Source organism: Galleria mellonella, unplaced genomic scaffold (genome assembly GCF_026898425.1).
Source record: "Galleria mellonella isolate WM207_F2 unplaced genomic scaffold, CSIRO_AGI_GalMel_v1 utg40, whole genome shotgun sequence".
NCBI lineage: Eukaryota > Metazoa > Arthropoda > Insecta > Lepidoptera > Pyralidae > Galleria > Galleria mellonella.
In genome coordinates, this window is record NW_026442094.1 from 6,222,025 (window position 1) to 6,246,565 (window position 24,541).

The 24,541-nt window shown below is 34.8% G+C and overlaps 1 protein-coding gene across 5 annotated transcripts in view; it reads right to left on the minus strand.

Moving 5' to 3' along the window:
* LOC113520348 (LIM domain only protein 7) overlaps window positions 1-24,541 on the minus strand; it is a 244,680-nt gene that overhangs the window by 51,018 nt on the left and 169,121 nt on the right. For all 5 annotated transcript variants that reach the window (XM_031914582.2, XM_031914581.2, XM_031914583.2 and 2 more), the window contains 2 exons: window positions 19,577-19,777; window positions 7,748-7,887 (listed from right to left, as the gene is read on the minus strand). In XM_031914582.2, the coding sequence (XP_031770442.1) occupies window positions 7,748-7,887; window positions 19,577-19,777 (341 nt within the window). The remainder of the gene's footprint in view (window positions 1-7,747; window positions 7,888-19,576; window positions 19,778-24,541) is intronic.

The following is a 24,541-nucleotide window of genomic DNA, read 5'->3' on the forward strand; positions in this document are numbered from 1 at the left end:
TAACTGATATACTTACTTACATGTAATTATGTACGGAGTCAGTGGGGTCACACGAAAGTCGATTTCCTTTTACGAGAAAATCCGAGATTTCATACTAATGAGTACAGATGGGCAAAGCACCGGGTTTAAACCCGGTGCTTTGGTAAAAACCCAATAAACACCCATAAACTCCCATAATCACCCAAAAAAATAGGTTTTTAAGTATTTTTTTGAAAATATGTAAGTAATACCAATAAATTATTTTTATAAATTGTATTGATCAATTCTACAATATTAAATAAAACGTTAACTAATAATATTTCAGGAAATTTTAAAAATCTATATATAATAAAATGAAAGTAATTAATTTTCAGTGTTTTCATGTTCAATACATGTTGGCCTTTTGCTTCCCGTAGATACTTTAAAATTTCTTCATAACACCTCGTTCACGTATATATTTAAATTCTTGGTCCGAAATACTCATTTCTTTTATCCTCTTCTCCATAAATTAAATTTGTAAATTTTCTTTTACTTTATCCTCGTTTTTTTCTTTGTTGCGACGATGGGTAAATCATCTGGACACTGGGTCTCACTATCGCCAAATATATTTGGAATCGGCTTCGGCTACGGCTCTGGCAGACATTTTTTTCTTTCTACAATTTTAAATTAAATTTATTAGAATAAATGCTTCTCTACCTTTTGTGTTATTATACCTTACCTACCTAGGTATAAAAAGAACTTACGTAGATTTTCTTTTATTAACTGTTTTATACGAAGATCTTGATCTCTCAAATTAGCATCCATTTTACTTCCAGTGATTATCAACTAAATTAATAATCCACAAAGTATTAAATAACGTTTTTATATATTTAGCACAAAAACAATACCCTTTAAATAATGTTACATATAGCAAGCAGGACTGCCAGATGTAGCAATAAATTGTTGCATTCTGATGATGTATGTTCGTTTCATAATAAAAATTAAAACATGTTTTTGTGATACGATCATAATCTTTACGATCGTACATTAAAAAATAACACGATTTAAATCGTATATCTGTCAATTAGCAAGACAGCGACAAAATCACGTTGCATAACAATGTAGCCCAAGCTTATATCTTATGAAATATACGGAAGAGATACGGACTTAGAAAAAACAGAAATGTTGTTCTTTGTGGAAGTCATTGATGAAATTCTATGTATTTTAGCCCGCAAACTTTCTTCAAACAAAAACAGCGCCATCTAGTATCGAGTTCTGTAATTATCTCTTTGTTTATGGATTTAATAAGACCGCCACGCATGCAATACATTATGACTATTCGTCGACGCTGAATATGAGGCGACGACAATCACTGTCAAACGTGTTCACTATTACTCTGACTCTGGTAACGTGACTTCCTGGTAACGTGTTATAGGAAAAGCAGTAAAAAAGTGCATAATTTGAAATAATATTTATACTTAACAAGAAATAATTAAAGGTAAGTGGATTTTTGAATGATACAATTATATCATGATCACTTAACAATTTTAACTTAAAATTAGATGTATTATTACAAGCTTTTATTTAGCTTGCGTTATGTAAATAAAAGTATGTAGGTATGTTCGTATGTTGATGCAATTATCCTCAATCCTCAACCGACTGGGATAAAATTTTCCATACACGTTTATTTTGGATGATAGTGCATAGTTAGCTGAGAGTCGTCATTGGATAATAATGGTGGATAGCCTAAGATGTGTACTAGATATTTATTTTTAACATAATATGCGTAAGTACCTAATCGAATTAAAGAAGTTGCTGAGAAAAATACAGAACAATACGATAATAAAAGCGTCTGCGTTTAATCCTCCGAGGAGATGTAATTTTACAAAGGTTTTTTGTATTTATTTTATTATTTTTTTAATAAATTTATTGTAAATAACAAGAAATAATCATTGTAAAAAAATAGGCACTCTATTGTTGAATTTTCGTCAGACCAACTAATCATCGTTCATTTTTTTAGGTTCAATGGGGAGACCTAAAGATTTACGCATATGGGAGCACTACCGTACTTTACCAAACAAGTCTGTTTCTTGCAAGCTTTGTAATAAGGTCTACAAATTCAGTAATGCTGCCAAAATGCTTCAACATCTTATCACTTGTCCAAAATCTCCAGAAACATTAAAAGACTCTATGAAACTTATAAAAGATAGCTCGTCCAAAACCAAAATGTCTGGACTGTCAGAGATAGAGACAAATGATTCTTTTATAAGCCCCTCGTCGTCTGCTAACACTACAATAAATGCTGAGTTTCAAGACACCGATGATCATATAAAAACAGAATTAGCGAGAGCTATATTTGTAACAGGGACGCCATTATCGATGGTGCAACATCCTTTATGGATACAATTTTTCGAAAAATTGCAACCAAAATTTAAAATACCTTCACGTAAAGCTTTAGCGACAAAATACTTAGATAAAATATATAGAGAAATGCGTTTTGAGTTAAATGAGGAACTAAATGCTTGTAGTTACTTACACCTTCAGTGCGATGGCTGGTCTAATTTAAGAAATGAAGGAATAATAAACTTTTAAATATCAAAACCTCAACCTGCATACGTTAAAAGTTTGAATACAGAAAGTAATCCTCACACTAGTGAATACCTTAGCCAAGAAGTTGAAAAAGTAATGAAAGTGTATGGAGCAAATAAGTTTCTTGTACTTATTGGCGATAACGCTAGAAATATAAAAAAGGCATTCGAATTAACAAAACTCAAATATCCACATGTTGTTCCTCTCGGTTGCTGTGCACATATCCTTAACTTGTGGTGCCAAGATATTGTAAAGATACAAGAAGTAACTGTTTATTATGCAAGCCATAAATATAATAAAAATTTCCTTGTTGATAAAATCAAGGCAGGGTGAAGATTCTACACAAACACTAAAATTGCCTTGTGCTACAAGATGGGGAAGTCATGTTACTTCGTTAAAAAGTTTGAAAGCAAATAAGATAGCTTTGCAAATAAACAAGAAGATGTGGTAATTTCAAGAGATATTAAAGATTTAATTCTAAGTGATGATTTCTGGACGAAGACAGGGGAATGTATAAGTATTTTGGAACCAGTCACTGAAAGCATATTTTACTTAGAGAGCGACCAGAATCGTTTGCATCGCACATACATTACATTTAGAGATGTACAAGCTAAGATACGTTTTGCATTAAATGAGATTTCGACATTGAGCGAAGAAAGCAAACAGCAGATTCTAACATCAGTATCTTCAAGATGCAATATGGCAATGAGGCCAATACATTTTGCAGCATATATTCTAGACCCCAACTCTAGGAGTCGAACTTACTCAAGAGGAAGAACTTAAGGGTATGGAGTTTATCTACAATTTAAGCCAACACTTAAGTTTGTCAAATGTAATGGCAGATTTGGCGTGTTATAAAGCTAAAGAAAACTTTTGGGCCAGAGGATTTGTATGGAGCTCATTAGATAGCATTGAGCCCCTAATATGGTGGAAAGGTATTTGTGGTTCCACTGAGTTAAGCAAAGTAGCGATTCGTATTCTATCAGCTCCCTGTACTTCGGCAGCCACTGAGCGTTCCTTTAGTATCCAAGGCTACATACATAATAACAAAAGAAATCGACTTACAACTGAAAGAACTGAACGTGTAACTGAAATTTCATTCATTTGTTATAACTGGAATCTTAAACATAAAGCTGAATGCGAGGACATTCAGTTTAATGAAGAAAATACCTTAGAAGCTTTCATTGAGCAAGTAAATGAACATAACAGTTTAGACGAAATAGAGCCTATCGAACCTATACAATTCATCGCTTGTAATAACTCTGAATCTGACAGTGATTGACTGTAGTTTTACATTTTACTTTCATCTCTTTCTTAATAAACTCAAAATCAAATTAAAAGTTTTTTATTCTGTAGGCTGCATAATAATATTGTCTATGTCCAGTATAGTGGACGTCTTGCGGCTGAGATGACGATGATGAAGTACAAAATCATAAACACCCAAAAATTTGGGTGTTTATGGGGTTTTAAACCCAAAACACCCGGTTTTTACCCACCAGACTTTAAACCCACCCAGGTGGATTGCCCATCTCTACTAATGAGAGTAAATTGACGTCACTACTATTGTATACTTATTTTTTAAGATACCCTCCAACAATCTTATTGAAGCACTGAACAGGTACAGGGATTAGGGACGGGCAGAAGGGAAATCCCTTAATCTCTTTTTATCAGCTTGACAAATGACGTCATCTACAGAGTTATTTAGTAAACCAACAGACTACTTTGGTACAGTAACGAGTATTGCCATTAAACATATTCTAGTGGGAAAGGAAAGGGATTATTAGTAATGTGGACTATTAATCCCCTTGCTATCAATATACTCTATCAGGTCGACCTCCACGTGGTCTCCCCTGGAAACCATCGTGCTGAATTTCACGTGTATTCATCAAGATGGGCTAACTGATCTAACTTTTCATTCTCACCTATCATGCCTTACTGGTGCTCCGCTAGCGTATACCGTTAGCTTTCGGGGTTACCATTCCATTATTATACATTAAAAAAAAAAAGCATATCCCAGTCACACGAACGACGTCGCGGGTAAAAGCTAGATTTATTATAATCGGTTAAGTGTAGGCCGTAACCGTGTGTCAACATAGAAAACTAAAAACTGTATTTAAGAAACTCCTTAGAATTTGAAGCAGTTTAAAATTAGGTTTATGGTTGATTTTAGCATTGTAAACCCATAAGAATTAATGTAGATCTGTAACATGATGTAATAAATGCATTTTTGGACACCATTAATTGCGTAATTAGATATTAGAACGCAGCGAAAAACCGATGTGATGTTATTTATGAGTTTAGAGATAAACACTACACTTTCATTACACGCATGTTTAGTATTAAATAACAATATTACTATCATATTTGTAACTAGGTCTCGGAACTAGTACATGCCTTATCTGTCCGCTTGAAGACTTTCACTCGACAACTACCGAGAACTATGAAAATAGTAATCAAGAAATAATTATCGTAAAATAGGTTACTAAATAAGGCCAACCGTAAATGGTGTAATCAAATATATATTGTAAAATCCGCATGGAGTAATATTATTCATATTTTTAAGAGATTTCAAAATGAAGGAGGAACCGAATTACGAACATTTGGTTGTATTTTTTGTTTGTTACCTCATAACACGGTCAGTTATAAACCGATTTGTATTTTTTTTTTATCTAAAAGGATATATACTTACAAATAGAAATTTTGACAATAGAAATTTTATCAAAATCGATTCAGTAATTAAATTTTTCAATCAAAATAATTTGGTTTCGCCACATTGGAAGTAATTTTTTTTCGTGGAACACAAACTAAAATTTTTTTTTACAGTTTTTGTCCCTCTCTCACTTATTGCTTCTGTCGTAAAGCAATTATACTTGCAATGAATGTCCTCAGGAATGGCAATGCATGGGGCGTATCATGGGCGAAACAGTATACTCTGTTATGTCCATGGTACTGCTCTTGTCTATAGGCGACGGTTACCACTTTCCATTTGGTGGACCGTCAGCTTGTTTGCCATTCTAAGTTGAATAAAAAAAAAGTTCTCGGGAAAGACGATGCATGCGGAATACAGTAGGAGTCACTGTATAACATATATTGTGATATTTATGGTCTATTTATGGCCATGGACAATGATTATCATATTCCATCAGGTGTTCCATTAGCTTCTTCATCATTTCATATTGCATAAAAAATAATCACTTTCACGCAACACTATAGGCAATGAAAATGTCTTGGTACTTGCGAAATAATTATAAAATAGGTTAGTAATAAGGGCCATCGCAAATTGAGTAATCAAATATTATTATATCTGCGTGAGGTAATACGCGGACGTTTGTAATAGTCTATTATTAATGAATTACGCTATTACAATATCAAAATTTATTTACATAAGTACCGTTTGGTATTGATGTTACTATGGGTATTATTATAAACTACTATAATGCAATATGGAGACGTAACGAGATACAATTGTAGTGCATCCACAATGTTTGCAGCGGCAATGGACAGATGACTTCTATGCCATGCCATCAGACGCAAACGAATCGCATCTCTTTTATACCGACTGCGTGGCAGCACTAACGGCATTCTGTGGGCATTGTGTATTAAATACGATAGCCTGATCCTGTCATTGTGGGTCAAAATTATTATAGGGGCCATAAAATGATTTTTGTATTTTTTTTTCTACCAACATAGTTTAAGTCAATTGTTACTAACAAAAATGGATCTTTGTAATCTATAAATAAAGAAATATTATTATTATTTATTATTATTATTAATATAATGAAATATTTACACCTACGTTCATTCTACTATTAACTTTTATTCGCAACTTCGACCGTGTACCCGGGATTTAAAAATAGCCTATATTCCATCCCATACAATACGTGTATACCGTGATTGGTAAAACCGTCAAGGCACTTAGAGGTAATAGACAAACCTGGGGGGAAGGGCTTGTTAGTAATGGGGAGGTTAGTCCCTATTGCTATTAATATATCCTATCGGGTCGACCTCCACGTGGTTCCCACTGAAAACTATCGTGACTGATTTAATGTTTGTATTAGTCACGATAGGCTAACTGACCTGCCTTTTTATCCTCACTAATCATCCCTCACTGGTGCCCCGCCAGTGTATACTGACAGCGCAGGCAGGGTTACCATTTCATTATCATTCAACAAAAAAGACACAGGCAAACCTAGGAGGAAGGGATTGTTACTAATGGGGACCTACTAGCTCCATTGCTAACAGTATACCCTCTTTTATCCCGGCCAGTCGACATAGTCCGACCATGTGAACAAAGTCGCAGGTAAAAGGTAGTATTTTAATAAAATATGGCGACATTATAAAACGTAGTTGAGATGTTGCAACTTGTGATCTTTGGTTGCTTAATACAACATTAAAATGACGTATAGGCAACGGTATCACTTACATACACACACACACACACACACACACACACACACACACATACACATGGTTTAAAGAAATCAGTGACCGCAAATAATGTGGAATAGATATTTTAAGACATCACATAATTAATACACACAGAATTGCTTAAGAACATACATATGCTTTTGAGATGGTGTCAAAAAAGGTTTATTCAATTCGATTAGGTTTCTTGTACATATCTGTGTTACGGAATATTTATGTTACGCGTAATTAATTATTCAAGTCTTGAATGGTTTGAACAAACCAAAAGGTTCTTTAGTTTTTACTAACTTGCAGCTTCGTTCGCGTCGGTCACGGGCACGTACTGATCGGGATAAAAAGGGGTCTTTTTTATACCACTGAAGTGGCAAACAAGCATACGGCCCGTCTGATGGTAAGCGGTTACCGTATCCTATGAACGTCTGCAATATTGATTATATCAGTATAGTTCTACGATTTGTAATACCGAGAATATTTCGATTCATTGTCGACCCTGAAGAAACTTCTTTACAATTTCTTTGAAGTCTACGTCTTTCTCCATTCCATATAGTGCATGTGTACTAAATTTCATAGCGATTGGTTAAGCCGTTAAGGCACTATAAGATAACAAATTAACAAACATATTGGTAAGAATTCTTTGTAAATATAGTACGAATACATATTCATTTTGCTGAAACTATTTCAAAACTTACTGCCCGACGTGCTTGCAAAAAGGGGAATAACTGAGGCAGCAGATAAATCTGCAAAATAACATTTTTGAATGTGCTTTCGTACTCACCGCTCCTCCAGCATCTCGTTGAACGTCTTGGACTTGGCGCGGGGCTGGCTGGGCTCGTTCTCCATACGCCGCACCTCGACGCACCGTTCTATTATGTGCTCGACACGCTTCCGCCGCGATGACTTCCAATTGTCCAGGTTCTGGGGACAACATATGTTTAATTAATTTATCATCATCATTGCCATCATCCTTTTAACCTAATTAATTAATTATCCTAATTAATTGGAGTTGATTTAATATGATTTTATTAATATTTCTCTGGGTAAAAACCAAAGGCTTTTGGTTTTACTAGTGGCTGCCTGTATAACGACAACCGTAACTTTGGGAATGCATTTGTTGGTAGTATCCGCCACCTAAGGTACAGTTAAAGGAAAAGCTCGAGGAAAAAGGAGGGAGACTTTGGGAGTGAGTAAAGGAAGTCGGTATAAAAGGAATGAAAGATTTATGAGGTAAAGGGAAAGAGAGATAAAAATTATTGATTTCATTAATATGTGTGTTAAATATAATTATATAACAACTATAAGGCATAGAATAGGCCACCCCTTCTTTTCCCATAGGTGTCGTAAAAGGCAAGGCAAGGGGAACTTAATGGGAGAGATATGGGCAGCAGCGTCTTTCTTTAAAATCTTAACTGCGGTTGCCAATCCGCCTGCTAAGCGTGGCAATTACTGGCAAAATTTCTTCAATAGTGGGAGACCTATGTTCAACAGTGGGCAGACAACAGCAGATGATAACTATCATTGTAATCAAGTTTAAAAATAACTACGTCTAATCATGAAAAATGACAATACAGATGTAAAAAGTCAACTATTAAAATAATCATGCTAACTATATGAAATACATATTTTTTCGAAAATATACTCGTCGAATTTATACAATTTTTGAACTCGGTTAAAAATGTAACATTGCATTCAGTCCATGACATTTAAATGCACTAAAATGCAATAAACATGAATCAGGCTTTGCGTGCACAGATTGTCATCTGACTGCAAGGAAATGTCGCATCACGGTTATTGCATTTCAGTCGAGTCGAACGTGAAATAATGCGGGTTTTTAGAATTAATTTCCAGATCAAGATAAGTAATGGTGCGCTCAAGGTCTTACATAGTTATTAATAATCATCAGCCTTTAACCTTCCACTGCTGAACATAAACCTCCCCCTTGGGGGTTTTTTTTTTTGTTGGATGAAAATGGATTGATAACCCTGCCTGTGCTAACGGGATACGCTGGCGGACCATCAATGAAGGATGATTAATGAAAATGAAAATAGGCCAGTTAGCCTAATCATGATGAATTCATTATGAAGAATTAATCATGACAGTTTCCAGGGGGAGCCGCGTGGAGGTCGACCTGGTTAGGTATATTGCTAGCAATGGGATTTTTAGTCTCCATTACTAACAATCCCTCCCCCCCAATGGGGGGGGGGTTGCCAGTAGTTGCATTGCTTGGCAGGCGGATCGGCAACCGCAGTCAGGCTTTAGAGATGATAGAAGATGAGGAAGAAAAAGATAGGAAAGGAAGGGGTCCTTTCCCGTTGGTGTTTTTTTTTATGCATGATAATGGAATGGTAACTCCGCCTGAGCTAACGGTAACCTATGAGAGATGATAGGTGAGAATGAAAAGGAAGGTCAGTTAGCCCATCGTGATGAATACTCATGGAATTCAGCAGGACGGTTTCCAGGGGGGACCACGGGGAGGTCGACCTGTTAGAGTATATTGTTGACAGTGAGTGTGGTAATCTGCATTACTAACAATCCCTGCCCCCCCCCCCCTTCCCGTGGGTGTTGTAATATAGGATTAACACCCCCTATGGGAAAAGTTTATTTCCAGCAGTGGACAGTTAACGGCTGAAATAATAATAACAATCCCTATAACTACATTTTCTGTAGATTACCTTCGTATTTTCTCTTGTATAAACACGAGTTTTTTAAAAAATAACACATAATATTTCATATGAAATGTAGTTATTGCCGGAGGTCTAACTTAAAATCTGATGTAGATATTTTTTAAGCAACTTAGAATGGCAATCAAGCTGACAGACCACCTGACGGAAAATGGTAACCGTCGCCTATAGACATGAGCAGTACCATGGACATAACACAGTATACTATTTCACCTATGATACCCCTCATGCGTTACAATTCCTGAGGACTCAGGTGGTGTTCTTCTGTACCCAGTAAATTCACGCCATATCCCACCCCTTCAAACCGAAACACAGCCATGCAAACACAACTGCTTCACGGTAGAAACATGAATGAGACAGAGGTACTCAAGCAAACGACTTTTGTACAAAGTCTCCCTCTGGTAATGTTTCTTCTTGACAAGGTATCTGTGTGTTCTTTAATTGGTTTCTTTAATTGGTTTTCCTACTTCTGAAATCCACACGTACGAAATAGCGGGTAAAAACTAACTGTTCCTAATTGTCATTCGTTATGTTTCGAACATGCTATTCAGTAATTTGTAAGTACATGAAAAACGGAAAGACGTTACTTAATACATGTCGAAATAATCAATGTAGGTGTGCGACGGAAACGGCGCATTCCGCGGTTCGCACAAACGCGACCGTCGCATATCCGCCGGTGTAGGGTGACAGTTGTTGCAACAAAGAGGGGACGTACAATGCTAAAATGTCACTTTTTAAATTATATATGAATGAATAAATGAATGAATGGTTTATTTTCTCTTTACAAAATATAGTATAAAGTGACAATTTGAGGTACAATTTGATATGTAAGACCAATTTTGTGAGAGACTGGTGCATGCGGTAGGTTTTGAAGAACCTGTGTTAGAAGTCAGTTATGTTTGCATGGCTGTGTTTCGGTTTAAAGGATGAGATATGGCGTGAATTTACAGGGTACAGAGGAATAACATCTGAGTCCTCAGGAATGGCAACGCACTACAGAAACACAAGGTCTATAGGCCAACTTTCCATCAGGTGGGCCGTCAGTTTGTTTGCCACAGATAAAAAAAGTAATAATCTCCATACTACACAAACACAAGGCAACCAGTGTTATAATACACAGAAAACAATCATGAGATATAAATTGTAAGAATAATATGAAAAGATAAAATCAATATTACAATCAAGTTATTTTTATCGTTGTAAGTCAACAAACAAAAATAATGCCTTAATTGTTTTTTGTTATTCCAAGAGACTACAGCATTGGATTCTTAAATAAGAGTAAAAACTTTCCTTCTGGGTCGGCAACGCGCGCGTAATGCTTCTGGTATTGTAGGCTACGGTAATCACTTACCATCAGGCGGGCCGTATCCTTGTTTCCCCCTTTTAGTGGTATAAAAAAATCTTTTTTCGTTTATTGTGTATATAAGTAGATTTTATAATTTTGCAATTTGATATTAAAGTTGTTAATGTGCATTTTTATTTTAAATATATAATTATAATAAAATCCTAAAGCCTTAAAACATATTTTGATAAAGCACATATTACACTGTCAAATATATAAAACTAGTTTTTACCCGCAAAATTCGTCTGTGTGACTGGTACCTTTTGATTATGTCTTTCTCCATTCCAAATATTACGTGTATTACCAAATCACAAGTCATTAGACACGAAAAGGTAACAAACACTCATTTTAACATTTATAATTTAGAGTCATAAATGAAAAATGAATTTAATAGCTTATTCATAAACTGTTACAAGTTATTAAACTATAAAACAATAAAAGTACATCAATAGCTTTACGATATACTTGTTAGTGTAATATCAGAGTAATATTTATATATTATTTTAGACATCTGTCGGTCTGTTGTACTTTCAAGTCTTTAAATTAATATTTTATTGATATAGAGATCGAATATGTTCAGTTTCATCTAAATGAAGGGTTCTTAAATTGATACTGCATTTTAGTAACGTTTGTTATAATAGACGTGCTCATTAGTGTAATTCTTAGACGAGATAGAAATGCGTATAATTTTTTTTTTAATTAACAAAATATACATTTTAATGGGGGGGGGGGGAAAGGGATTGTAAGTAATGGAGACTGAGAATCCCATTGCTTGCAATATACCCAACCAGGTCGACCTCCTCGCGGTTCCACCTGGAAACTATCATGGTTAATTCCTGACAAATTCATCATGATGGGCTAACTGGCTTGTTTTAATTCTCATCTCTCACCTTTCACTGGTGCTTCGCCAGCGTATCCCGTCAGCGCAGGCGGGGTTACCATTCCATTTTCACCCATCAAAAAAAAATATATACATTTAAATATAGACAAACGTGGATTACGCAAAGAGTTCTATTATTTTCTTGACAACTGACAACGTACATCAAATACCATAGACGGTTAACAATTTTTTTTAATCTATCAATTTTATGTTACACATCAAGTTCATCTGATGATAGGTGACTACCACCGTCTATAAGTATATATTTTTACCAGAGGGAGACTTTGTACAAAAGTCGATTGCTTGGGTACCTCTGTCCCATTCATGTTTCAACCGTGAAGCAGTTGTGTTTGCATGGCTGTGTTTCGGTTTGAAGGGTGAATTTACTGGGTACAGAAGAATAACACTTGAGTCCTCAGGAATGGCAACGCATGGGGGGTATCATGGGCGAAACAGTATACTCTGTTATGTCCATGGTACTGCTCATGTCTATAGGCGACGGTTACCACTTTCCATCAGGTGGACCGTCAGCTTGTTTGCTATTCTAAGTTGCATAAAAAAAAAGCATCCACGATGCCAGAAGAATAGCAGGCGTGCTGTCGGCCTTTTAAAAAGGAATATGCTCTTTCCTTGAAGGTTACATTGTCGTATCGATTCAGAAATATCGAAATTTAGAAATAGATAAATAAATAGTTGTGCGTGGAAGAAAGTGTTAATAAAACACGTGTTTAAAAACGCAGCTATGAATTATTATAGAATTATGCGAACAGTAACGCCTTACTGTAACGCTGCGGTGGTCGTGAAACGTACAATACCATTTTGGGAGTTCATGACGTCACCAAAAAACAGTTATGCCAACGAATAGTCCCGCCGGAGGGTAAATGTTTTTATTGCATATTTTCTAATATTAATAACAAGTTTGGGTGCAACTTTGCTGTGCCTACGGCGATGTGCGGAGTAGACGGTACGTTCTATCTGCGAATTACTAACCACCTACTTATTTTTTTTTTTTTTTTTTTGATGGGTGAAAATGGTATGGTAACCCCGCCTGCGCTAACGGGATACGCTGGTGGAGCACCAGTGAAGGGTGATAGATGAGAATGAAGACAGGCCAGTTAGCCCATCATGATGAATTCATCAGGAATTAACCATGATAGTTTCCAGGGAGAACCGCGAGGAGGTCGACATGGTTGGGTATATTGCTAGCAATGGGATTCTCAGTCTCCATTACTAACAATCCCTTTCCCCCCACCACCTACTTATTGTGAACAAAACTCGGAAGTTAGGAGATATTTAAGGAAATTTCTTTATCGCAGATTACATACTAGATGTCAGTATTCCAATTTTTGAAATATGCAAGTTATTAAGGCCTATAATAGTATAAATATTCAGCTTTAAATTTTTAGAAAAAATAAAAGTGTACAAACCAATTTGGTTTGGCCATTTGGAAAAGAGCATCAATGTCAGCAGGTAGATGTACAATATTGTCCACCATTTTCAAACAAAAAAAAAACTAAAAAATTTTACATAATACAAATTTTTAGTATATTACTTCTAGATGTGTATGTTTTTTTTTTCTTTTTTTTTTATACAACTTAGAATGTCAAACAAGCTGACGGCCCACCTGATGTAAAGTGGTGGTAACCGTCGCCTAGAGACATGAGCAGTACAATGAACATAATAGAGTATACTGTTTCGCCCATGATACCCCCCATGCGTTGCTATTCCTGAGGACTCAGATGTTATTCCTCTGTACCCTGTAAATTCACGCCATATCCCACCCCTCAAACCGACACACAGCCCTGCAAACATAACTGCTTCACGGTAGAAACACGAATGGGACAGAGGTACCCAAGCAATCGACTTTTGTGCAAAGTCTCTCTTTGGTAAAATGTTTATGTAATTGTATAGTTATCCAGTATATCCAATATTTATTTATTTGAAAATTACTCACCACACTTACAGTTTCCCAAAACGTGTAGTGAGCCATAGTTTTATTTTACATACTTACAAATTTTGTACAACATTTTAAAAATATATTTATTTTGTCATGAAATATGTCAATATCTGGCTGCTGAGCAATCAGAGAATTGAGCAGAGAAATAGCCTGATAAGTGGGAGCAAACTGAGCAACAAATATATTGGTGAAATAACCAGTGCAATGTGTCTGCAAGACCGATCAAATTATGACATCCATAAAAGTTCGCGTAAGTGGACACCCTGTCATGATACATCGGCAGAATAACAAGTAGGCGATGTCACGATACCTCAAGATTCTTGGGACCATTTTTTACTTTGTTTTTATGCATCCTTCCAGCAAATGTGTTATTAATTAGTTTCCCTTTCATATTCATTTTCAGAGAAAAGGGAAATTAATTCTTACTTTTTTTTTAAATTATTTCATTGATTAAAATCACAGTACTACAGTATTAATGTGTTTATCTTATTTATATAATAAATGGTAAAGTTTGTAAAAATGGATGGACGGATGGTTATTACTCCTTGGCTTATAAGCCACTGAACAGATTTGAGTGAAATTTGGTACACGGATAGGTTATATCCTAACTTAGGACATAGGATACATTATATACTGATTCACGGGATAAAGCTAGTTTTAAAACACTTTATTTAAAGGAGAACAGAATACAAATGAAAAGTTAGAATTTTATAATAAGCAGAGTAAGTTTACAAAAGGCTGTAGGACGATATTTTTGGTATACAGGCAGTCCTCGTGCTTACGAAGCAACGGGAAAGGGAAGGGTGGCCTATTCTATGCAGGGACCTACACGGCTAAATGTATGTATACTAAAATTTATAACGATTTTTGGACGTGTGTTGATGAGTGTTTTTAAGATGTTACGATGTAACAAATTTATTTTCACATTAATAATATCAGTTATCTATACGACGGTTTTTTTAACAAACTTTAACATAAACAGAAGGTTTTCAAATTCGATAGGATTTTTTGATGTTGTTTGTTACCTCATAACTCCGTCAATTATAAATCGATTTAAAATATTCTTTTTGCATATGAAAGAATATACTTTTTAATCGGTTCCATAGAAGTTTTATCAAAATCGGTTCATTAGTTTCGTTTTGAAATAAAAATAACTGGTTTTATTGCAATTGAAGTAGTTATTTTTCGTGGAACACAATCTTTAATTATAAGGTGTCATGTAACAAATTTAGTAAGGATTCTTACTAATGCTTTTTAACCGTAATTGTGTTATCAATGTTGATAAAGTAGTTGTTTAAAGAAACCCGTTATTTTAACTCTTATCAGGAAACATGAAACAATGACGTTTGCGTTAGTTTGTAAGGAGAATTATTTTGCACTAACAGGCCTGATTTAAATATATATATATATTTAAATATATATATATATATATATATATATATATATATATATAAGTTATATAGTTGTGTAGGTCCCGGTATAGAATTGTTCACCCATCCTTTCCCGTGGATGTCCCAGGAGGCGACTAAGGAAGCTTAGTGGAGAGCAGCTTGAAACATCCTCAAGAGTCCAACTTCGATTGCCAATCCGCCTGCCAAACGTGGCAATTACTGGCAAAACACCCCTCATGGGGGAGGCTATGTTTAGCAGTGGACAGTTAGCGGCTGTTACAACATATACTTTTAGTTACAGTTATCAATTATATTTATATTTATTTATTATATGTTAACGCTTTACATTTAAATCCCATAGAAAAATTCTCCTATCAAGTTCGCAAGGTTGACTACAAGAAATCCCTTCAATAGATAAGTGCGCCTATGTACCTTGCCATTTTATTTATAACTTGATATATATATATATATATATATATATAATATATATATATATAATAAAATCGTTTCTGGTCGCTGTCTGTACACGAAAGATATATAAGAAAAATAATTATAGTCGGTCTTTATGAACGCAATAGAACAATGATTTTTAGAATTTTTGTTTGTTTGTCTGTACGTTTGTGCACGCTAATTTCAGAAACGGCTTAACCGATTTAAATGCGGTTTTTACTAATACACTGCGATTTGCTCAACTTTACATTTAAGGTTTGTTTTATTTCCATTGGTTTATAAATAAATAAGTTATATGTAAAGAATCACATATAAAATACTATAAACCCATCAACAATCAATCAACCGATCAGTTGAATTGGCTTAAACTTTTTTTTTATTATATGTATTGATTTTAAAAAATTACTAATCTACTCGTGCGAAGCCGGGTCGGATCGTTAGTATTAAATATGTATAATAACGCTTATAAAAAAAAAAAAACTAACAAACGGTACTTTTATTAGATATTCGAACAAAAGACTTCTCGAATTTTATTACATGTACGAACACTCTAGTACAGAGCAGTCCAAACCATGGCCCGCGGAGCACATGCAAACCGGTGCTTGAATTGATGCGGCCTGCTAAATCTTTTCTAGCTACTATACTACCAATACTGATGTTGATGTTGACAGAAATGTAAAAGATAAATTAATGAAAAAGTAATACAATAACAAAATAATGATATTATAGCTGCATTTTGTTTATATAAATATTTTGCAGCCCCCAATGAATTTAGTCTCTTTTATTGGCCCTAGATCCTATCTAGTTTGGACAGCCCTGCTCTAGTAGAAACACAATAGGTACGTAACTATACACCTGTCGTACTTTATATCTCCCTGATAATGTATCTACCTAGTGGACAATTTGATAAACTACTCATATCAGATAAAGTTTTACTGTCAACAATTACGAACAGCACTAAATATCCGGAACTCGTTTGCCTCTTGTGGCATAAAAAAATTTAATATAATGCAAGTGAATTGTACCTTTACCGTACGCGATCCGACCCTACTTCATAGGGTTTGATAAAATTTTCAAAAATAAAAGTAGTAGTTGAATGAATGTTTTAAATAGAATGAATACATACATACATATCTGTCACGCCTGTCTCCCATTAGGGTAGGCAGAAACAATGGAACGCCAAATGTTTCGATTCAAACAAACCTCTTTCGCTTCTTCCACATTCATCAATCTTTTCATACACGCTCGCCGGTTACGGGTACTTTTAATTTGGCCCTTCTTCAGCACGTCGCCTATTTGGTCAACATACGTCCGTCTAGGGCGGCCCCTACCGACATCTCCATTCTTTCTAGCTCTATAAATCTTTTTCGTAATTCTTCTTAATAATGCATAATTTTTAATATTACTGATTTCTTGTCTCATTTTCTATTACTGATTTATTTATTAATAGGTACTCTGCCAGCATCAGAAAATATAGAGAACTTGTATGAATTTTATGAAGAATAAGTCTTTATTACGGCTCAATCTTTAATTATTAAACACTCGGACTTGTTAGTATAGAACTTAATAATAAAATTGCTACCACTACTCGTATTGGTACCAATTTCATTATTAAGATAAGATGAAATAAACGCATCGATTGATGACATATTTAGAACGCGGAATCCTGTACTAACAGCTACAAAATTTTGTTCTGATCTACCCAGTTCTACGTGTTCTCCTTTAATCAAAGGTTGCCTGTAAGAGATTGTCCTAACGATAAGACCGCCTTTTGTACCTTTATGAATATATTGTAATATGTATTTATGTTACTGTATTTCACTTGAATTATTCAATTGTTATTGTATATTTTTATTTTTCTGGTGCAATAAAGAGTTAAATAAGTATATAATAAATAAATCTGTAAGAACAGCCGCATCAATCATAACAACCCTAATATTAGAATAAAGAAAACAAAAATAGATTTTGTATTGATAAAAACATTGTGAACATACAAATATGTATGAAAAAATACAAAAAAAAAAAATAGACTTAAGAGGCGAATCGTAAACCCCTTTCTTTAGGAAATAAAACACAAAAGTAAAAAGTTATGAACATTCAGATTATAGGATTCATAATGTATTTATAAATCTAACAATCTATTTTGTAGCATACTAGCGACTAGCCCGGGCTTCACACGGGTATAATACTGGCTTTTAACCAGAACAGAATATCAGTGTTTTGCTTTTTTAAGGGAAAGTCAATAAATTGAGTTGTGACTATTTTGTGTTATTATGCCACACGCAAGAAAGAAAAAGGAAATATTATATATATGTTTGTATTATATATAATTATATATTTATATGAATTGTATATATCTAAGATGTCGAAACCACTTGGGCAATTTCGGAGATTAGCATGAACGGATATCATGAAACGGGATTTGTTTTTATATGAGAGGAAGATAAAGCCACGCCTAAACAGTCAATACTGTAAAAACTATAAATTAATAGACATTCCATTGGCTAATTGCAAAAGAATTCATTTAGGGAGAAGAAAACACCATAAGGGGTGTGGAAAGTTGCCAATTAACACAGATCCGATGTACTATGTCGGCTTAGCTTTCTAGTTTCGCGGAATCGATATAATTAAGGGCGCCATTAAAAATGACAGAACTTATTCTTGGGAAAATCTTTAGTGTGTTGACGGGGTAAGAATGTAAAGAATAGCACTTATATTTATCAAAGATATAGCAACTAGGAGAACAAAATACAACACTATTAAAAGCTAGCTAAAACACTATCTAAAACTAGCTTAGCTATCTATAACACTATTAAAAGCTAGCGTAGCTAGCTACAACACTATCAAAAACTAGCTACAATATTACTGAAAGCTAGTTTAGCTAGCTACAACACTATTAGTTACTAGCTTTGGTTTTACAACGTTGTATTGCTGTCTTGTTCAGTAACAGGAAAGAACAATTAAATAAACTTTGAATTGCGTTTAATAATAATACATACGTCAGATTTTAAGCCGGATCTTCAGGAACATAATTGTGAAAATCGCATACTATTTGAAGCCGTAGATTTTAGTGGAGCAGAAATAAACAGAGGGACCAATAGTTCTAACAAAATTATTAATTTAACTACTAACAATACAATAAATTTTAAGTTTTAATTTGCAAAAGATACTTTTTTAATTATATAGTACTATCATACCTACTTGTACAGCAATTGCTCCATTACCTTAAGGTTGGCTTGAAAAGATTGCTCTCAGCAATAAGACCGCCTTACTGTACTTATACAATTGTATGGTTGTGTTTGTAAATTGCCTTGCTTATTTCCTATATTGTATAATGCAAATAAAGTATACTCATTCATTCATCAATTATTCTTAAATATTTTTTTTATATATAAAAAAAAACATATTTTTTATACACATGAAGTTATCTGGCCAGTGTGGTGCCACCGTGACAGTAGGTTGCGCCCGATGTAACATGCATCCCGCCAACCATATCAAATAGTGAGGAGAGGATTTTTTTTATACAACTTAGAATGGCAAACAAGCTGACGGCCCACCTGATGGAAAGTGGTAACCGTCGCCTATAGACATGAGCAGTACCATGGACACACACACAACAGAGTATACTGTTTTGCCCATGATACCCCCCATGCGTTACCATTCCTGAGGACTCAGGTGTTATTCCTCTGTACCCAGTACATTCACGCCACGCAATATCCAAATATATGTATCTTTATCTTAAAATTTCAATATTAATTCTTTCTTACAAAATCCTATAGATGCATCTTTCTACTTGCTACTACACTTTCATTTATGGTTACACTTACCTAAATTTTAATCATCAAAACTTATAGTCCAATTTTTAACATTGTCTATGGCCAATAGTTTTTTTTTTAAACAACTTACCGACTGCCAGTCTTCTTGCCGCTCGAAGCGGGCGGGTTCTGTTCGCTTCGCGAGCTCGGCTCGGCGGAGTTGCTCGCGCGCCCGGCTGCCGAGGTCGGCCGGTCCTACCCGGATGAACTGGAGCGGGTTCGCGGCCGGCTTGCCGGGTATAACCGCCGCTGTGTGCGGACGAGTCGCCAGGAAGTCCGCGCTGTCTGTTGTCTGTAAAGATGATGTGGTTATTCGATACGGTGTAACAGAATCAATGTACTTGAAGAATGCAAGTGGTGTTCTTGTTCATAGGCGATGGTTATCGTTCTCCATCAGGTGAGCCGTCTGTCTGTTTGCTACTCTACATATCATAGTTTAAGATTATGTTTCATAAAAAAAAAACGAGTTCACCTGTAGCAAAACCAGTTATTTTGATTTAAAACTAAACTGCTGATCCAATTTTGATAAAATTTCTATGGAATCAATCCGTAAGTACGAGATTATATATGCATTCAGATAAAGAAGAATTTTGCAAACCGGTTTACAACTGACAGAGTTATGGGGCTTTTTTTATGAATGATAATTAAATGGTAACTCCGCCTGCGCTAACGGTATACGCTGGCGGGGCACCAGTGAGGGATAAACGGTGAGGATGAAAAGATAGGTCTGTTAGCCCATCGTGACGAATACACCTGAAATTCAACACGATAGTTTCCAGGGGAGACCACATGGAGGTCGACCTGACAGGGTATATTATTAGCAATGGGACTAGTAGTTCGCATTGTTAACAAACATAAAAAAATTTGACGTTCATAAGCGGCTAAAATGTCCTACATGAATAAATGATTTTTGAATTTTGAATTTTTACCAAAAAAAAACAAATTAAAAGCCTTCTTTTTTCGAAGTCGTTTAAAAATTTTAAAAAATATATAGATAATACAATTCTTTTGCTGTTGACGAACATAAAAATTGCAAAAGATTTTAAAATGTGTACTTTTTTTTTCGAACAATATCCTGAAATTAAATTATATTAATTAATTATTTATAAATGCTTGGCACATATAGATTTGGGCATGACTCGTCTATACCATTCGTAGGTTTTAATAATTTTAAAATATCCATTTTGAATTACATAAAAATAGCACGAAAGTCCATAACGTATTTACCTAATTAAAATTACAGTTAAACCGTTCTGCAATAAATAGATTAGGCACAGATTTTCGTTATCGTCCGGAATTACCTAAACCGCTTTTGTAAATCGTCTGGAAACAGCGTGAAAATCAAATTAGGATCCTTTACAGTTAATTATAAATGGAGAGCGTAAAACTAAAAAAAAAAAAAACACTAAAAATTATTATTCGTTGATGAGTAATGACACGGTGCATTTAGATTTTAATAAAAGTTTCTCAAATATAAATGGATTAGTTTCTAAAATAATAATGAGTAAATAATTTCAAATTGCCACTTATTACCTGAAAACAGTTATTAAGTAAAAGCGACTTCAAATTAAGAGTTCAAAGTAAATGCTAAATTACTGAACGCATTTCCATAAAATGTCTATGACAATGAATCAATCTGTAAGATTCTTTGTAAGAAAATTCTTTGTTTACCCTTTTACATAAAAAGAAAATTGCAAATAGGTTTGCAACTGACAAAGTTATGAAAGGTAATAAACATGAAAAAAAAACACAACTGAATCGAGATCCTCATTCTTTTTTAAAGTCGGTTGAAAAGAGGTTCTAGATTTTTTTGTTTTTTGAACTGACAATTATAACCAATTTAGAATTAAGTTTTTATTTTCAAAATTATTACTAATATGTCCGTTCTATTCTAACTTCGTTAAGATTCGGAAAGGGACTGTTAGCAATGGAGTTTGACAGCCCCATTGCTAGCAATATGCCCTATTAAGTCGACCTCCACGTGGTTCCCCCTGGAAACCATCGTGAACAATTCTTGTTGAATTCGTCACGATGGGCTAACTGACCTGCTTCACCCTCATTTATCAAGCCCCGCTAGTGTATACCGATAACACAGGCGGGGTAACCATTCCATTATCATCCATTAAAAAAAAACCTTGTTAAGATTGTAGTGGAACAAAATTTCAAATGAGTTACATTTAAACTCTATCGAAGAAAAAAGAATCATCAAAATCTGTTGGTGAGGATATCGCGTAAAGTATACATACAAACACATGCAAAAGAAGACAGTGGTTCTCAACTTTTATATACCGGTAAAAAAAAAAGTAATTTTACCTTAACTAATGTTGAAATATAAATGCATTAGGTTTCGTTTGCTAATTATACATAAGCACTGAAGACACGTTTGACCGTGGATCTATAAAAAACGGTATTAAACTAAAAAGTGCTTTAACACAACCACGACTAGGCATCATTTAGAGGGGCGTGCTGAATTAATTACTCCAATTTCTCAATAATAAACGATTGAATATTTACAGTCACGTCGAGCGAATGTAATACTTGTACATCTATGTACTTTCTACGATTGCGTAAACCCGTTTCCTGGCTCCGGATATGCGACTTATTGCATTTTAAGTGCAGCATTCAAGAGAGACCGCGAATGTAATTTGTACTGGCGTTCCTAAAAATGACGATGAGACGAAACCTACATTATTTTCTTTACTACTTTTTGCCCGCAACTTTGTATATGTAGATTTCAGAAGTAGTAAAATAAATTAAATAAACCAAAATCTAGATGATGTATCATAACACAATGTATACCCGATTTTAAGTTAGATCTTCAGAATAGGACTGTGAAAACCGCATCTAATTTGGTGTAGCAGTTTTAGCGTGACGTCGAAACAAACATAAAGACAGGGGGGAAAGGGATTGTTAGTAATGGAGACTGAGAATCCCCCTGGAAACTATCATGGTTAATTCCTGATAAATTCATCAAGATGAGCTAACTGGCCTGTTTTCATTCTCATCTATCACCCTTCACTGGTGCTCCGCCAGCGTATCCCGTTAGCGCAGGCGGGGCTACCATACCATTTTCACCCATCAAAAAAAAAACATAAAGACTAGAAGACTATTTGCAAATGTAATTTTTAATATAGAGACATAACATATACTAAATCTTTACACGGAATATTTAAATCATATTAATATAATAAAAGATTTTTTTTCGAAATTTTATGTCTCTATCTTTGTTTGTTCCGACGCTAAAACTGTTGTACCAGATTAGATTCGATTTTCAAGTTCATTCCTAACGATCTAACTTAAACATAGACAAAGTTGCGAGACACAAATTTACAGATGGACAGTGTATTATTTCAAGCACTGGTGATTCAATAAAAAAAATGCTGCTAAGATAATACCATACATAAGACATAAAGGTGCTAAATAAAAAAAAAAAGAGAGACATTTCCGAAACATCTTTTACACCAACACAATAACAAATGCAAACTTTATTACTATTAAAACACACATACGCAATTTTTCCATTACACAGACCAACAAAGATGTATAAAATATTGGCAACTACACTGTAATAACGCAACATTTGTAACAACAAATAAATAACCATCAAATACACGTAGATTACGGCGAATATGAAATATCACCGCTCATAACCCATTTTCTATTTGTAAAGATGTTTCATTCGTCAGCAAGCGCAATAAATAATGAAAGTTACATCGTTTTATGTTTTTCTGTTTAGATTTTCTTATATACAGGGGGAAGGGATTGTTATTTATTTATTTATTTATTCATTAAAAATAATTACAACATTATGACAGCAAAAACCAAATACTTTAATAACATAAACCTAATGTGCTAATATACAAGATTTTTTTTTATGGGTGTAAATGATATGGTATATTCCCCGCTTGCGCCAACGGCATATAAAAATCGATTAAAAAAAGGATACGCTGGCGGAGCACCAGTGAAGGGTGATAGATGAGAATGAAAACAGGCCAGTTAGCCCATCATGATGAATTCATCAATATTTAACCATGATAGTTTTGAGGGAGAACCGCGTGGAGGTCGACCTGGTTGGGTGTATTGCTAGCAATGAGATTCTCAGTCCCCATTACTAACAATCTCTTTCCCCCCAACATACAAGATTATAATAAAAGTATTTAACCCGACTCCAGATATTTCTGAGTAATTAGTAACAGTACTATTGCTAGCAATACACCCAGTCAGGTAGAGCTCCACGCGGTTTCCTCTGGATTAACCATCGTGGTTAATTAACGATGAGCCAATCGACCTACTGTCCTCCTCACTTATCATCTCTCTCTGGTGCCCCGCCAGCGTATACCGTTAGCGCAGACTGAATAGCTATTTTCATTTATTTATTTATATTTTATTTCATGAAAAAATTTTAATAATGGCGTGTAGGTCCCGGCATAGAATAGGATACCCCTTTCTTTCCCGTGGGTGTTGTAATAGGCGACTAGAAGAGCTTATGCTGGAGGGATGGGCAGTAGCGTACCTCTTAAAACGTCACCAAAAGTCAAACTGCGATTGCCAAGCATAGCAACTACTGGCATAACCTTTCTCAATAACATAAACCTCCCGGCTTATTTTTTTATGTAACTTAGAATGGCAGACAAGCTGACGGCCCTCCTGATGGAAAGTGGTAACCGTCGCCTATAGACATGAGCAGCACCATGGACGTAACAGAATATACTGTTTTGACCAAGATGTCCCTATGCGTTGCCATTCCTGAGGACTCAGGTGTTATTTCTTTGTATCCTGTAAACTCACTGCTATATCCCACACTTCCAACCGAATTACAGCCATGCAAACACAACTGCTTCACGGTAGAAACATGAATAGGACAGAGGTGCCCAAGCAAAGGACTTTTGTACAAAGCCTTCCTCTCTCTCTCTCTTCTTATGTTCAATAGTGGACAATTAACAGCTGATATGATGAACTTTCTAGTTAGACTAACAATCTATTACTGATAAATGATAACCATAGAATTGTCTCTGAGTTAAATCACGATAATAACTTCGTGTCACATAAAACAAAG